The sequence below is a fragment of the Gavia stellata genome, chromosome Z (assembly GCF_030936135.1).
Source record: "Gavia stellata isolate bGavSte3 chromosome Z, bGavSte3.hap2, whole genome shotgun sequence".
Classification (NCBI taxonomy): Eukaryota; Metazoa; Chordata; class Aves; order Gaviiformes; family Gaviidae; genus Gavia; species Gavia stellata.
This window is the reverse complement of record NC_082637.1, coordinates 24,945,575-24,963,780: the sequence shown is the minus strand read 5'-3', so window position 1 is coordinate 24,963,780 and position 18,206 is coordinate 24,945,575. Positions and strand designations below refer to the sequence as shown.

Here is an 18,206-nt window from a genome sequence, read left to right as displayed (position 1 = left end):
CCAAGGGGTAGACAATCTGAACCACAACGTCTCAGATAAAGTGGCATGATTATTGAGACAAATCCACAATGCTGCAAACTGGCTCAGTTCTCTCTAAGGTAATGATACAGTAGGAACCTGTCCCAAGGCTTTTTAACTTCAAATGTTCATTCGTTTTAAGAATTCTCATCTGTGGTGAGGCAAGAGACAACTTTGCACATTTCAACAGAAGCAGACATATCAGAGAGTTTTATTCCAGGAATATCACTGTTCCATTAGCCAGCCATGTGTATGAACACACATGAAGCTGTTCCATCTGCTCAGGTGCATAATTAAGTGCTGTATGAAAAGAGGTTAGCACTAGGTGTAGAACAGATGGCAGTAGTTTGCACAAATAGCAGTTTGGCCCCACCCTGAAGTTTGCACACTTTCCATTTGCTAGATAAACAATGATGCTGAAACATGCATTCCACACACGGCCATACGCTACCCTTCAGTGTGCATATAAGGAGACAAGTACCATCATCCTAAACCTCAGGTAACACACATACCGGGCAAGTCTTAATCTAAGGATACTGAATGAAGACAACTGAAAAAGAAAACAACTGATGTACTTGGGCAAGCAGAGAACAGACATACAAGGAAGAAAAGCAAAAGCTCTAAATCTGTCAGTGGGCATCCATATACCTTCTCAAATGATGAGACTAAATTTTGCAAGGTAATCAAGCTCAGAACTCAGAAATTTTATAAGCTGCCTGTCCCCCCTCCCCCCGCCTTTTTACAGGTATTCTCTCTGCAACGCAGAAGAGAGGTTCCTCAAAAAATCTTCAGTTCAGCTGTTGGCTTGACAGATGCCCCATGTTTCAAATAATCCAAGCATCTCCTCAACTAGAAACAGCTTGAACAGATGAAATTTTGCATCAAACTGCTTCCCCTTTCTTGTCACAGTCTTGATACCACTTCACGGATGTCCAGCCAACAATCCTTGCAAGAGAATTCTGGGAATTCCTGCAGTTAGGTCACATAAAATGGATAGATTTTTCCCTCTTCCCTTTTTAACTCTTGCAGTCAAAAAACAGTGACACTAGTAAATAATCTTCAAGTAACAGAAACTCAAAATAGCAGCAGTACCAAACTACTGGTACTCAGCAGTAGCAAAGGTTACTTCAGTGGGTTCTTGCAGGAGCAGCCCACCAATGTCACTATTTGGGGTCAGCATAATACCATTCATGCAGTGGACTTCTAGTGCACACGCTTTTTTAGCATGTCATTCTTGCTTTCAAGAACACTATGTCCTCACAGTAACAAGACGGTTACTCCATCTAAAAAATTTGGATGCTGCATTTAGACATTGGTATCAACTGACCATTCCTCAGGAGCCTTCCTCAACTTCATTAACTGAAGAAAAACAGTTCCCAGCTGTCAGCAAATTTTCATCAGCAGTTTCCTATGCTCTCCTATGCCCTTTTTTCAATAAAAGCATAACTTGTCAGAAGAAAAAAATAGCAGCATAGATTTCAATATCTGTATTGTTACCAAGTACTAAAACTTGACTGACTTGCATTCAAACGCCATCATTCTCTTGTAGCACAGTAAACACAGACCATGGAGGAATGCATTAGTTATCTACACACCACAAAACCACTGATAGACAGAAAGGAGAAAGTGTTTTGATCCAGACTGTGGGACTTCAGGAGAATGAACAAGGTCTCCCTAAAAGTATAATTCCACTATGAAAAGACTTGTATGCGCGGCAACTCTTTAGCAGATGAAATGACTAATACAGAGGTGTTACGCTAATCCACATCCTGGAAAGTAATTACATAGTGCACAAGATAGCTCCAAAAATTAACCAGAAAAACCCCAAACCCAAAAAACAAGCAAAACCCACAATCCTCTTCATACTCACATGCTTTGTTTTCTTCAGGTTGCTGGTACACCCACATAGACACACAGCTTTAAACAGTTTGAAAGCAAAATGTCTGCTAGCTCCAGCGTTTCTTCTGCTCAGAGATCTACTTTATGGGTATGTATGTAAGAACTCGTTACTGACATTGCAGATAAAGTAGCGGTGTTCCATGGAAATCATAAAATTAGGCCAACGCACATAAGCCAACTATTCTTTTCCCTCTCTGTTTTTAAGTAGTCACGCTACCTCTTACTTAACTTGCAACCTCTTCACCTGTACAGTATCTTTTAAACAAAGACATCCAACTGAACACACACGTCTGGAATAGAAGCCTCATTACAAGAATTTTATTGCTTAGAAAAGACCTTACATTATTCTTCTAAAGCAACAGGCATTGGTGGCTGAACTAAGGCAAGAACCACCACCCATAGAAGAGAGAAGTAGCAACAACTAGTTTGGGGAAAACAAACTAAAAATACAGGGCAGAAAAAAGCCATCTCTACAAAACCAATTCTGTAGTCTTAAACCTATACCAGGGCCATAACACAGCTGATAAATCAGCCATGCTAGTAAGCGCTCGAGGCTGAAGCCAGGCACATGCAGAGCAACAAAATGAAGGCAGCAAATCACAACTCCAGCTGCATGGCCACATATATTCATCATGCCATGTGAACACGAAATTAAACCATCAAACTGGACAACCTCAGGCCAGTGTGCTCCACGACACCACAAATAACCTCAACACCGGTCCTGCACTGCAGGTCCCTTAGCTTATCAGTGCAATATTCTTTCAAACTTCCCCCTGCCCTTGTGCAGACAGCCCATTTTATAACCAACAGAACAATGGAAAAAGCAATGGGTTTCTTGTGCCTTTCCTGAGAGCACACCTCTTAAGGGAAAAAGATACCTTAATCGAATTAGTCCTGGAATTTTCAATCTTTCATATAAAATAACAGCATGATTCCAGCCTTCATGCAACTCAACTCCTGAACTCACCCACAATTATTCATTAAAGAGACTGATTGATTTAAGATGACCAAAAGGTTTTAAAGTCTTGGCATAGACCGTTGAATCCAGCATCAGAACAGACAAACCCTCAACTTCTACCTTATTAAAGGCTTTTTCTTGGCAATCTTTCTTCATAAAGCTAAAAACACTGTAAAAAAAGTTATAATTAATGCTACATTCCCCTGCGACATACTCCTACTCTTAAGATACTTATCCACCTTTGACAAATTCCACTATTTTTACAAAAATATTTGTTGAAATAAAAGGGTACACTATAAATACTGATTTGATATTTAAAGACTTCTCAACTGATTCCATTTACTAACCTAATCTTGTCCCCTCATAGTAGAAAAAGAAGTTACACCCCTACCTAGATGAACAAACAGGCAGCAGTAAGGCTGCAGTAGTAACTGGGAGAGTAGATAGTGTCAGATAATCCAATTTTTTCAAGCTCTGTTAATTTAGGTATTCCATCTTATCCATAGACTTATTTTATCTCCTCCCTAAATAAAAATCAGTCTTACCTTTCCACACAGTAAACCCACTTTGGAGATGCACACAGTTCAAATGTAACTCTTTATATTACGAAATCAGTACCAATGCTACTGTTCACGCTTACCAGTTTTCAAATGACAGATTTTTCTTCTTATGAGATGACAACTGGCAGATATACATACCCTGTAGTGCTACAGGGATAGCTGTTAAAACTCTGTACCTGAACCCACTTATGTTCAGCTCTACAGACCTCAGCAGCAGCAGTACCCACTTCCCTACACACATTCAGGGACTTCAGGGGAAAAAAGCTAGAAAAACATTTTGCACATAACTTAAGTGACCTTCTAAAAATACCATTGCATGAAGAAATCATGCACAGCTCTTCTGCAGCGGAGCAGCGTCATGATTGCATACGTATCACAAATAACCAAACACTTACAGACCCACTCCATATTCTGACAGAAGAGCCAGGTTCATTTGGAAGCCAACATCAACAGCCACTTCCAACAGCTCTGCAGACAAGACAACGCCTTGTTTCACCTTTACTGTTCGTAAGGTATACAGATATGAGTTTAAATTAATTTCTAGGCATCGTTACATGGCAAGACTACCAGGCACACTTAGAGAAAAAGCAAGTTTATAGCTGAAAAGCCAAGGAAGAGCCCAGCATCAGTGACCAGAGGTGATGTTTGAAGTGTTAAATGCACTTAGCTGTAAACCCAGCATAAGCTTATAGAGCTGCATTCTGGAAAGAAAAAAAAATTCACTTGCAAACTGAGCAGAGTTCCAGCTGCCAACCTGTGTTAAGTGCATGGAGCTGCACCTACCTAAATGCATGTAACAACTATTTTTCAGACAATTTCCTTTTAGAAATTTTTTTAAATGCATTATATAGATAAATTAAGGACTGTGGTGGCCTTGGCCAGCTGCCAGCCACCCACCCAGCCACTCTCTCACTCCCCCTCCTCAACAGGATGGGGGAGAAAATAAGATGGAGAAGCTTGTGGGTCAAGATAAAGACAGGGAGATCCCTTATCAATTACCTTCACGGGCAAAACAGGCTCAACTTGGGGAAAATCAATGTAATGTATTGCCAATTAAAATAGAGTTGGCTAGTGAGAAACAAAGACTAATTAAAACCACTCCTTCCCCCTCCCCTTTTCCCAAGCTCAACTTCACTCCTTCATTCCCAACCCCTCTACCTCTTCCCTCACAAGCAGCACAGGGGCATGGGGAACGGAGGTGGGAGCCAGACCATAACAGCTCCTCTCTGCCACTCCTTCCTCCCCACACTTTTCCCCTACTCCGGTGTGGGTCCTTCCCACAGGGCACAGCCCTTCACAAGCTGCTCCAGGATGGATCCCCTCCACACGCCGCAGTCTTTCAGAATAAACCTGCTCCAGCATGGACTCTCCATGGACTGCAGCTTCCTTCAGCAAGTACCCACCTGCTCCGGCACGGGGTCCTCCACAGGCTGCAGGGTGGTCTCCTCCAAGGGGAATCTCTGCTCTGGCGCCTGGAGCACCTTCTCTCCCTCCTCCTTCTCCCACCTCACTATTCGCAAGGCTGTTGCTCACTTTTTTCCCCTCTACGTTCCCCACTGCCATCCAGCATTTTGCCCTTTCTTAAACTACACTTTCCCCAGGGTGCCACCACCATGGCTGAGGGGCTCAGCCGTACCCCACGGTGGGTCCCCTGGAGACGGCTGTGTCTGGCACAGGGCACTCCTGGACTTTCCTCACAGCGGACACCCCTGCAGCCCCCCGCGGCCAGCACCTGCCCACCCGCACCCAGTACAACTGTTCTTGTTTCCCTTCAGCAAATACAGCTCAGAAGGACTTCACGGAGAAAAGACACACTTACTCAACCGCACCAAATACGATGGATTTACACAGATGTTCCTGAGCACCAAACCTGGATTCCAGCTTTAGAGAGCCATGGAAGGCAGACAGCTCACCATTTTGCAAGGCGAGACGGATTTTTATTTTTGTTTACAGACGCTCTCAGCAAACAGCCTGCAGCCATCCAGATCGGACTCTGCGAAGCCACCTTTCCGTCACCAACGGCGCAGCCCAGGGAAGCAGAGAGGGAAAACAGAACTTGATTTCTTTTGACAACTTCAGTCAGATTCAACGAAGCCTCAAAAACACCAGCATTACATCTACGTGTAACCAAGAGCCAAGTAACGAAGCCTTGACTCAGCTGTGTTATCTACATCCAACACTGGTTTTGCCTCATGACATTTCACATGGGCTTAACACTTAAAGGATAATCGCCACTGCGTAAGAGCACTCAAGCAATGCACAATGAGTAGAACATAGTAAAAAGGACAATGATAGTTTTGATAAAGTCTGATTATAAAAGCTCTCGAGGTGCTTTAGTGGTTAGTTGTGTAGCGCTGTGCTACAACTCCAAACACCCAGGGGCTGCACTGAAGTGATCGGCAATGTATAGGACACCTCTCAGAGACTTCAAAAGGCCTTCTACCACATCACCTGTGAATGCAGTCACCAGAATTATTTTAAGTGCTATGTCTGTAAGAAAAAGCCGTTGAAGTTAATTCCCCGACACTTCTACTTACATTATTTGGATCTTTAAAAAATGTATTTGTTTATGCTTATAAAAATCTTGCAGGAAGAGAGGAGTCATAATTGTCCTAACACTAAAGGAAATTAATACAGCTATACATTTTTACATACCACTTCTGTCAATATACACTCCGTAATATCAAAAACAAATTCAAGTAGCTTCTGAAGGTTTCTAGTATGTAAGTATCATTAACCCACTGAAGACAAAATATCTCCTACCTGCATGCACTAAAACTGCATGGTTTCAGTGGAGTCCTTAAACCTTGGGACTTAACTTTATATTTAGAGTAAACAAACATCTATTGTTATGGGAAAGTCTTTTGCCCACAGGTTTCTTTAAGCAGCTTAACTGGCTTTATTTGGATGCTATCTGAACAAGTACAGACCCTGCAATACCAAACTGCAGGAGGCATCTGTTAGCAGTACCACAGACAAAAACAGGCCAAGCCATTCTACCTGTCCACACCTCCTAAAGTACAGGGAAGACTACGTGTTGTTTCCATGTTTATTTATGTACATATAACATTTTTAAGGATTGAAATAATGCACAATGGTATTGCTTTGTCTCCTAGGAGACAGGCAAATCTGTTCAGAAGCGACTATACCTAAACATAGGGAAGAAGCTGCCAAGGAGTAACTGCATGTAGGAAGAAAGTTCATATTCAAAAAAATTAAGACAGACAGAAATCACAGCCTTAGACAGGCAAGATATCTAGGAGGTGGATTACCAAACTCAAATCTAAACAGAAAGGATTAACACCCCAACCACCTGTTAATTCTCTCATGAAAGCACATTACCTCAGCAATAATCAATGAGGACAGAGGGATTAACAACTAATGAAAAACACCACACCCAGCCAGAAATTTCAACTGAAATTATTTTATGTTTACAGTATAACCAAAGCTGCAATCACAGCTCTTGCAGACACGCTCAGCTTAAGCTTATCCAGAAAAAACAGTTCATGACTCAACAGCTGCATGAAGCTCAACACATACTAGAAAAACCTGGCCAGGCACCAACCAAGAACTTCAGGTGGCTAAACTGGGCTGATCAGGGGGCAACATCATCAGTGCCCAAGCCAGCAAGACTCCTACCACCCTTCTGACAAGCCCTAAGCATAACCAGCTCCTGTACAACTGGCACTGTACCAGGTCATTGGTCCTTGGGATCAGACTAGAGCGGGTCTTGTCAGTTCCCCCAAAACACATACAATGTGAACGCTGTCCTCAACACCAGCCATTTCACTCCGCAAATCCATTCCCCTTGCATTGTGCTACTTCCTTACGTAGACAAGGCTCTTCCTGCTGCCTCATTCATTTTGTAGGAATGAGATTTCTGTGAAAAGTCTTTCTTCATATCAAGCTTATCACCAGGCAACTCTAGGATCCTTTTTCCAGAAGCTGCATACAGTAAGTTTTAGTGTCAAAATAACTTTTCTGCAACACAATCTATTAGAGGGCCCATATGGAAAGAATTAAAGGAAAGGCATTAATGCAATTACAGGTAGATCACTAGCATTAAAGTAATTTGTTTATAACAATAGCAGAGCTTCTTGTTTTAAAGAAATTCAAAAAGTGAGCAAGATTTCAGTAGCTGCAACTAGCTACAGGTGAGACACTAGCACACACTGACTTGGAAAAATGTTCCCAACTTGTCCTGGATTAGAGCCCAGGTCCTCAGAGATGTTTAGTTTGCTAATTCCCAGTCCGTCTGTTTTCCAGTGACAGAACTATGACTTAATGTATCTACATTTGTCATCTGCAGTTTCTGCAATTTACTTTTTTCTTAATTAAATTACCATGCCAAAAAACACTTACGAGCGTCATATTGGGAAAGCAGACCTGGAATGAAAGTGCTTTAGTTCCGACAGCTATAAAACCTGTCTCTACCTGCTTGTAAGTCACCAGGGCACATAAAGCTGTGAGGCTATTCCTCTGTTGTGCACAAGGTACAATGCCACAGTTCCTGGCACAGCCACTCTCTTAGGTAGCATGCAGGTGAGATAATGCAGGGCTGTAACAGCACCTACCAGCACCTCCCAGCTGTTTGAGTGATTACCAACATACTGAAGTTCAGATGTCCTTCTTTTCCTCACCCTCAAACAAGCTTACATCTAAAGTGCCTGACGGTGTGGCTTTAAGTTTTTATGTATTTTTAACATACTACTTCCTTCATTTTGTGTCTAATGGCCCTGTTAACACAATGCTAATAGCAACATACTTAGAAGCATTAAGGTTATTGAACACTGCGGAGAAGGTTTTCCTCCAGTGCACATCATGATACCTTAACTGAACCTCTCTCCTCCTCCTCCTTTCGCACCCTTACCCTACCTGTAAGTCCCCCTCTTTAACTGTAGGGCCACTGCTGCCTGAAAGTAACCCTTGAAGTTTCAGTTGCTTCAATTCTCTCAGCCACTAGTTATTACCTCTGATGAGAATTTAAAACTAAGCATGCTGTGTTTGGATGGAATCGAACCAGGAGAGATCAGAAAAACAGGTGCCAGGAGGGAAGGTAATACTCAGCATAGAATGATAGCATTGTAAACCACTATTGATATTCTTTAACTCGTGTTTTGTTTCTGACAAGACCAGATGCCACGCAACTACCTACCTTAACACGTACTCAGTGTGAGTGTATATACACTCTCTCAGCGGAATTCATTGCAACCCTGAGCCCACCCTGTAATTCCAATATACGGTCTGTGGTTCAGCAAAGTCAGGAGCTCTATGAAACCCAAGAAAGTCAATGACTGTCACTGTGATATGCCCAAGTTTACCTCCTTGCTGTTTCAGCTAATCAGTCTGTAACTTAGACCCACATTTTTTAAAAGTATGTACAGCCAATTCAATATGCAGTACTATTCTTGCTGCAGAGCTGCTCCAAGGAAATCAATGGCATCTTTAACTTTGGAACAAGTCCTCCAGTGGTGTAATGTGTTAACACCACCAGTATTTGAACAAACAGGAAGGGGAAGGAACCACAGGTTAAAACACATCCAGAAGGTTTACATTAGCCCATCTACTTACCAAAACCATAAAGACCCAATGGAGCTAAAGGTTTTCCCTGTGACTTTTTGTAAACAATCTACTCTGTTAGCTAGCTCAGAACAAAATATACCAGGCACATTTTGGCCTGCCCTTCCCTGTCATGCACTATGCACAAAACCTGAAACACAGCATGAAAGACATCTGAGACATTTTTGCTATATGGCCTGAATAACAGCTTTACAATGAAAGCATCCACTGAGCCACAGCTACAGCATTACTACATTCTAGTAAAAGTTTCCCGAGGTAACAATGAAAATCGAATTAGCAGTTCAGTGCAGTAGTTCATCTGCTCCATTCACCCACAGCGCTCTTCCTCAGGATTGCAAAGCTATTAAAAACAATGGGATCATTAATAGTCCAGGTGCAATTAATTATACAGTCCCACTAGCAAGGCAGCATGGCCTTACAAAGGACATTTGTCACTCAGTATATAAGCATTACCCTCTAGGAATTAAAAATAAATAAATAAAAATAAAAAGGATACGTTGAGATATACACAGTTGTTACAATAAAACTTTGCAAAAAGCGTCTAATACAGAAGTTTCTCTGCCAGGCAAGAGGGAATTCATCTTTCTTGACTATACAGGTTTCATCCACGCTTAACCATTTTAGAAGAGGTTTTTGTAGCTTGCACATGACTTATTTCTTTTTTTGCTTCTCCTGAAAGTCACTTTCAGAGCTGTTTGATCAAAAATGCAAAAAAGTTTTCTCTTTTTGTAGTTCAAGACTGTAGGTGATATTGGTTAAGAAAGAAAAAAGTATTGCATTCACCCCTGGTTCCCACTTGAAGTGTAGAGGTACTCAGTAAAGAAACCTGTGGCAAGGGCTACCAGGCTTTTTATACAGCAGAACACTTGAGCTTTAACCCTTGATATACTTGTAATCCACCTCTGAACAGCGCAAATTCATCAGCTTAGTTACATTTGTACAAGAGGGCAAGGTATTGATCTCACTGCTCCATGGCTGGAGCAAGACAGTCTTTTGACTGGGAAGTTTGATGAGAGCACCCCTTTCAACTAGGAAAGGGCAAGTAAAAGTTTACTTGGCTTAGTAAACCAAAAGCTAAGACAGGTTCCTGGCTTGATTTCGAAGCGGAGTTTCACTGCCACCACTCCCCCATGTTTTTCACCTTTTCAGCTAGCTTGTCCTCAAGTACCTGCATCTTCTTTCCTTCCCCTCTATCCCTGCACAAAGAGCTACCATCGTTCCATGATTTTAAGCACAAGTCTCTCATCAGTTATACATCTTAAAACCCAATACCACCCAACTATTAAAACCTTGTTTCAAAAAGGATTTTAAACTCCACAGCTGCAAGAGAAGAGCTGAAAAAACACAAACCTGAAGGCTGAAGCAGCAAATGATAAGAATTTGGAGGGCTGTGGAATGCAGTATTTGAAGCCCACATCACAGTTTTTAAAGGGGCTTAGCAATAGCATGCTTCTGATACCATAACACTGAGGTGCTCCCAACACAAGCTAGAATGCTGCTGTGCTTGGTACCATACAAAAACAAACAAGAAAACCCCCACAGAAACAAAACAAAAAACCCAAAGAATATTTGTTCTTCATCCTTTCCTTTTTCACTTGTCAAGTATTAAAAAGACCAGTATTTCTCTAGAGTCAGAGCCTGAAGAGGCCATTTCCCAACCCAGCAGCAGAACAGGCAGAGCCTGCCTCACTGAAGTTCTTCGTAACAGGCATCTGCTTTGCTGTACCGGGCATAAAAGAACACCTTCAGCCTGGTGTCAGAGCAATTCTGCCTAAGGAAGCTTTAACAGAAAACTTTAAGGACTTTGTTCACATTACTATTCTTCTCAGATTCATCATGCCCCTTTCTGTAAGTCCCTAAATTCTGCCTTTCAGATTTTTCCCTCTAAAATAAGGGTAAATATCTTCTTCTCATGCCTGTACAGAAGAGCATTGCTGGTTCATGTTTGCCAGCTCCAGGTAGCCCAAATAGCAAGATCAGAAACCAAGTAATTGGCATGTATTAATGCTTCAGCATAGCCATCTTTGAGATCACAGTTGTGCTTTGGGGGTAGGTGGAGAGAGTGCATTAATACGCAACTAAACCAAGAGGAAAGTTACCGCATTACATGGATTGTCGCAGTAAAAGGCTATCTAGCTGCCATCTTGCTAGCTCAAGGATCTTCTCATTTGCGCTGCACCTGACAGTGCTCATATTTTATGCCTCAAGACTTAGTACTCTTTTATCCCTTTGTGTAAACTCAACTTTACAGAAGCTGTTACTGCTAGCAGAGCAGACCCGTCATATGGAGCTTCCTCATAGTACACATGTAGCACCACATCGTGATGTTTACTGACACTGAGTTCAAAGCAGCTTACATCTAGCCAAAATGCTGTCAAAGGCAGCAGACTATGCTGGACTTAGGCCATCCTCCTTCTACAGAGCTGCAGCTTTTCAGAAAAGATGTTTCTCTACGTTTTATTTCACAGTTGAATGTACAGATACTAAAGGATCCTGAAGATTAGCCTCAGGACTATTGTCCTCCTGCCTGTAAAATTTAAAGGGTGCAAAAAGGCCACTCAGCCATTTTTGCAGTTTTGGTTTGAAGACTTAATTGTCAGGTCCTAACCCACCTCCTTCCAGGAGGATTTTAAGTGCCTAAACAGTTCTGGCACATGAAAACAGATAAGCAACTCAATGTATGAATCTGCTTCTTCAGCTCACACTTATTCCAAGCGAGAAGGGAGATGCTGTAGTTACAGACTTATTTATACCCACCAAACATCTTGAAAAGAAGCTCCAAAGAGCTGCAAACATTACTATTGTGCAGATAATCTAAAATCTCAGGCAACAGCACACAGCTGTATTAGATAAATCCCTCAACCATGTGCCTCTCCTCGTCCCAGTGTATTTCTGAGATAAATAAGGGTACATATCAGCATGCACCTTGAAGGCTTATGCTGCATGCCTAAAGTTTAAAGGAGGAGACAAACATACATTTTTTCATACTAAAAGCAAATCAAGAAAGTGTTCTACAGGACTGTTGAGACAGCCCTACAGACTTAAAGTGTGAAGTATTCAACTTTATAGGCAACTTATCACAAACTTATCTAAAAACAGAAGCAATGCTGCTTCTCTGGCTCATGTGACCCAAGAACAGTTTTGCGGCTGCTCTGCGCTAGATGAGAGTTTATTTAATCCCACTGCAATCATTTTCACCCTGAGAAGTATGTATTTTATGACTGTATTACTATTCCTTAGTATGACCTAGGGATCATACTCTAGCAATTAGGCCATTCATCTTTAGGTAGCTGTAACATGGAGGGTGTGCTCCAACAGGGAATGATCCATCACTGTCAGAGACAAGAAAGTCTGAAACAACTAAAAGAAAAATTTATCTGTGGTATTTCCCACACGGTCTAAGTGTGTCCCATGGTTAGTACTTCAGCAGGACAAGCAGGAGGGAAAAGAGAAAGGTAACAAAAACATTGCTAGTGGTTAGGTCACAGTGACATTTTGACAGAACTACCATCATCTCCATTATACATGGATGCCCATGTAAACATTGCCATCACTTCACACATTCTTTGCTTACTTTACCCCAAAGTATTTTGATTTCCACTCCTCCCCCAAATTACACAACAGTTTTGTTGGGGTGAAGATCTGGCAGACAATCTGCAATGCTGGAAGTACCATAGCTCTCTAGTGGGCATATGCTTAAGGACAAATGTCTGAAAGAGCAGCTTTTAGAGCAACACTTTCTTGACAACCCTCTTCACCTTGCTGTGCATACTTTCATGACAGAATCTTAGCTTCCCAGTAATTAATTCCCACCATACAGTCCTTCTGAAGCCACAACAGACTGCAACATAAACAGCAGGAAGGCAGATTCAGGTGAAGAGTTAGAAGCAACAGAAAAAGCTTTTGTACTTCTCACTCCGTGTAGTGAAGTATCTTTTTTAATACATCATACACATCATCTAGAGATTAGGAGTAAATGTAGAATGATCAACTTCAAAGGTCAGTGGACATTTTTCATGAAAAATCCTGTCTTTTCATGTTGCTCATCATCTTTTCAACACAAGATCAACTCTTATCAACTCTGATAGCCACTTCAGTACCAAGCATTTAATTTACAGAGCAAGCATTTCATTTACAGAGCAAGAACTTAAATTATTTGAGAACAAAATACCATATTTTCCCCTTTTTTTGTGGGTGGTTTTGTTTGAGGGTTTTTTGTGGTGTTTTTTTTTACAGCATCTAAAATAATGAAGACGACTCACTATGGTAATTCAGAAGACACTGGCAGGTTCAGAAGCTTTGGGATCCATTTCACACCAAGACAGCTGTGCTATATGACAAAGTATTATTCTCGCAGAAAGACTGCTGATCCTCCCATTGCTCTAGTAAGCAATGCATATTCCCAGTCACTGTGACAAGGTTTGTAGAAAGATAAACTCTTTCAGTAGGCCAGCTGACAGGGATGGAAAAGACACACAGTTCTGAGACACACAACTTAACCTTCAGATCCTTGAGATTACTGATGTAGGCAAGGAATCCGTAGCTTGCCTTCATCCTCTTTTTAAGAAACAGGATTAACCCAAGTGAGCTCTCACCTGCCCTGTAAAACACTGACTGACATTTGGAAGCCACCATCAAAAAAAGCATATCCCATGCTGGACTGAAAGACTGTAAAACATTTTTCATGAGAGAAAGTAATGTGGCCAATGACATTTGGCACCATTTACCTCAATAAAACTCATAAAACATGTTTCCTGTTCAGTCACTTTTTTTTGCCTAAAGGAAGACTAGTATAGAGAAGATAAAAACACAACAGAAAGAAAAATGGGAAAATCCTGGGGTTTTTTGCATTTATCCTTTCCCCATAATCCCAGTCTGGGATTGACTACTCACAGGCTGTACAAGCAGCCAGATTACAACACAAATCATGCTGTTGCCCAGCCTCGACTCCTCCCTTGACAGCCTGGAAAACGCTCTTTACAACAAGAACAGTTCTAAAGAGAATACAAAATAAACCTTAAAAAACTAAACAGCCATGCTGCGTCAGGGAAGCGGTGAGCCAGCCCCTATGTAGTGTTTGCCTTGAGAGCCCATCACCGCGCAATCCCACCCTGCCTGCTTCTGTCAGCAAGGGCACAGGCAAATAATCTGCTTGAATTCATTTGAGTTTCAGGTGTTTGCTATCCACAGCACTTCCATGCACTGATGTTCCAGAAGCAAAGTACTTCCCATATGAAGGTAAAGCCACGTTTAATCCTCACATGTCTAAGACCTCAGAGTAAGACATCAAAAACACTTTAGTAACTGATTGCCATAATCTTGCAAACTATCGTTTGTTCTTGCTTACATGAATTGAGAGACTGCTCTTCTTTGGTTTTGTGGTTTGACTTTTTTTTAAGGTGAAGTTTATGGAACAGTAGAATGAGGTAATGATAATAGGGAAAAAAAAAAAAAGAGTGATGTACCTTCTCTTCCCACCTTGACACTCCCTTCCTCATTCACCTCCAGGAATTAACTCTTTCAGATGTGATACTCAGAAGACGAGTTATCAAGCTTTCAGTTCTACTATTTAATTTCTGGGCATAAAAGAAGCAGCCCTACTCTAAGCGACAGCATTAAGTTTCCTTCACTGAGCTAAGGAGATGAACATTCCTTTTGGTAGAGTAGAAATGTTTACATCATTCTTCAGAAAAAGACATAAAACTCATAACAGACCACAAACTGGAAAACAGCAGTTTGGGCTATGTAAACAATAACACCGCTTGACAGACCTCTGAAATAATCCTTCTGTTCTAGCCACCTCTGTCAAGGCCTAAATCTGAGTATGGCATCCTGGGTTTTGATGTCATGCCTCAAGACAGATGTGACCAGCTGGAAAGAGTCCACAAGGCAGCAATGAGAACGATCAGATGTCTGGAAACACATTCTATAAGGGAAGATTAAAGGCACTGGCATTGTTTAGTCTGAAGAAGAGGTCCAAGGGGAGACAAGATCAGAGTTGTCAAGTATGTCATATACAATGCCACAGGAGAACAAATAGTTCTGCTGGAACACCACATGAAGTAGTAACATGTATGGGAAAATATGCATGTTTTCTAATTCCCCATTTATAGATTTAGTTTGAAAATAATTTTTATGTCATGCCTTTGAAGAATTTACTGACAGCTAAAGTAGCAGCAAGAGAGGTATCAGGACAATCTGTTTCACTGCTGTCTAAAGGATACTGAACAGCCGTGACAACAGATTCAATTCTGCTATATCGGCAACAGGAACAAGGACCAGGCAAGAGGAGAAATGAAACCTGGAAGAGCAGGATCAAGTGCTGGGGATCCATAAAACCAGAAGAACTCCAGAACAGAACAATGCAAAGAACATCAAAATTTTCATTATTTGACAGTCATTAGATAGGATGTCAATGTGAAAGCGGTATCTTCAAGCACTTCTCTCAGTGTTACACTTCCGGCAGGTAGCACGTAAAGAAAGTCCGAAGTCATCTGTATGTTCATCTTGGACCTTAGTCTTGCCTTTTTCCACTACCCTTAAAGGTTTCAGTGGGCAAGTAACATAGACGCTCTCTCAGTTTTAAATTAACATGCATTCACTTATTTCTGCACTCTAACACATTGTGGTGCCCTTGCACAAAACCAAATTATAATTATACAGGTGGATTTGTCAGGTGGCTCTGCAGGTAGGCAGGAATTCAGCTCCAAGCACTGACTACACCCAAACGGAAGGAGGGGCAAAACCAAAGCACAAAAAAAACACAGACAAAAAAGACTGGTTTCCGATAACGAAGGAATCTAGCAGAGGGGAATAAAGGGGAGGGAAGACGACTGCATATTCTAAGCAACCTATCCCACTACATTAAAATGAATTTATGCTGCTATCTTCCAGCATTACTAACTGCAGGTGAGGTATCAGATTGCACATGTAGAATTTCCCAATTCCAGTCAATGCAATGTTGTCTTCTTTTTAGGCTTACCTTATACTTTCAACTCAAAAGGTCCCTGTAATTCATCTCCAAAGCACACACAGAAATAACCAGCCTTAACCAGAAGTTAACTGGTCTACCAATAACAGTGAGTTCAGCTAATTGAACAGACAGCCTTTGTGTACTTCCATACAGCATTTTGCAGGCTTACCAACTGAGCACCAAAACTAGACACCACACAGCTGTGGTAAGCACAGCCCCCAGCCACATGCACAAGACCTGCCGAGAAGCAGGATATATTAATTACCTACCAGTGAGCACCGTGCTAACAGCAGCTACAGAGCTCCTACTCAGCTCAGTGAATAAAGCAAGTTCACATCTCTATAAAAAAAAAAAGATGTGGATATATCCCCATTCATTCTATTACCATCATAAACACACTTCGCTGTAAACACATACCACCCTTTGTGGGCTCACAAAGTTGAAACAGACCAGGAACCTGATCCAGGTTTGATTATTTAAAGGAAAAAAAAGGGCGGGGGGGATATATAAAGCAATTCAGCATGTTGTCCTACAGTTTTATCAATTCAGAGGAGGCATCAGGGAATGAAGTGGAAAACAGGAGGTACATAAACAAGACATTAACATGGAGGTAAACATTCCTGTCAACCACAGCTTAACTAGTTGCAAATAACTTCAGCCAGTGCTTTGCAGATATTCTTTTAAAAATGCCAAGGTTTCCCAAAACCTTTGCACATTCAGCTGCATAAAGGCACAGAATAAAGAAACACCACCACCTAAGAGCAAATGGAAAAGTTGACCACAACAAAAGGCAAGTCAGGCCCTCAACTAAGGCATATAGGAGATTATGTGTAGAGGTGAAGTAAGGAAGCAGCAGCCAAACAAAACAATGCACTTGGTTTGGGGGTCACGGCAAGAAATACCTTTAAAGGAGCACGAACCATGCAACAGCAAGGAAAAAAAAAAAAAATCAGTCTCGGACACAAAAGGGTCACTTTACTGTAATATAGTGGAGGGTTTGTTTTGTTTTTAAGAGTACCGCTAGAAGGTATTGCAGCTATATCAGGAGGGGAGGGAAAGGAAAAACACACGTATCCGCGTATCATGCTACGGATCTATCACCCATAGAGCTCCTCCACAACCCACAGCCTGTCATTAGCTCTCCCAAGAGGATTAGCGTAGTTTAGGAGCTTGCCCATCACTTCCATCTGACATTGAAGAGTCTGCTTTAGAGCAACGCTACCCAAAGGTGACAGGCCAGAAAAAACAAGGTTTCTTAAAACAAAAAACACCCCCTCCACACAAAAACCCCCGACCCTCAGTACTGGCAACCAGAAGGGGCGAGCGCCGGGGGAGCAGAAAGAAGAACGCCCCGGGTTTAGCAGGGGAGACGACGCGAAGGGGCTGCGCCCAGGTGGGCACGAAGCCGCTCCCCGCCGCGGGGGGAGCCTCCGCCTCCCACGCCGGGCGGGAGCTCCCGGCGCGGCCCCGGTGCCTCGGGGCGGGAGAAGCAAGCGCCGCCGCCCCGGCCCGCACACCTCCTCATCCCGCTCCTCCAGCGAGGCGTCGTCCTCCGCCCGCCCGCCGGGGCTCGCCCGCTCCTCGCCCGGCGGCCGCCGCAGCCGCCCCGCCGCCGCCGTCCCGCCGGGGGCCGCCGCCGTCCCGCCGCCGCCGCCGGGCTCCCCCTCCTCGGAGAGAGTTTCCGAGCCGGAGGAGGAGCCGGAGCAAGAGGAGGCGACGTGGCCGGCGCCCCGCGGCCGCTCTGGAGCCGCCGAAACTTTCTCAGCCATGGCCAGGGGCTCAGCGCCGCGCCGCCCGCGTGCCCCGCCGCCGGCAGCCGCCGCGCCCCTGCCCCGCAGAGCGCAGCGTGGCAGCGGCAGCCGCCCTCGCCGGGCCAGGCCGGCCACCGCGCTCCCGGGCGGCGGGTGGTGCCTGCGGGCGGGGCGGGGCGGGGCCGGGCGGAGCCAATGGCGGGGGGGCGGGCCCGGCGCCGCGGAGCGGAGCGCCGCGGGCGGGTGGCAGGTAACGGGGCGGGGAAGGGAAGGGAAGGGAAGGGAAGGGAAGGGAAGGGAAGGGAAGGGAAGGGAAGGGAAGGGAAGGGAAGGGAAGGGAAGGGGAGGGGAGGGGAGGGGAGGGGAGGGGAGGCGAGGGGAGGCGAGGGGAGGCGAGGGGAGGGGAGGCGAGGGGAGGGGAGGCGAGGGGAGGCGAGGGGAGGCGAGGGACCGTTGCGGGGACGCGG

The 18,206-nt window shown here is 43.5% G+C and overlaps 1 protein-coding gene across 1 annotated transcript in view; it reads right to left on the bottom strand.

Moving 5' to 3' along the window:
* MAST4 (microtubule associated serine/threonine kinase family member 4) overlaps nucleotides 1-17,757 on the bottom strand; it is a 304,832-nt gene extending 287,075 nt beyond the window's left edge. The window contains exon 1 of the mRNA XM_059833920.1: nucleotides 17,506-17,757. Within this exon, the coding sequence (XP_059689903.1) occupies nucleotides 17,506-17,757 (252 nt within the window). The remainder of the gene's footprint in view (nucleotides 1-17,505) is intronic.
* Between the last annotated feature and the right edge of the window lie 449 nt (nucleotides 17,758-18,206).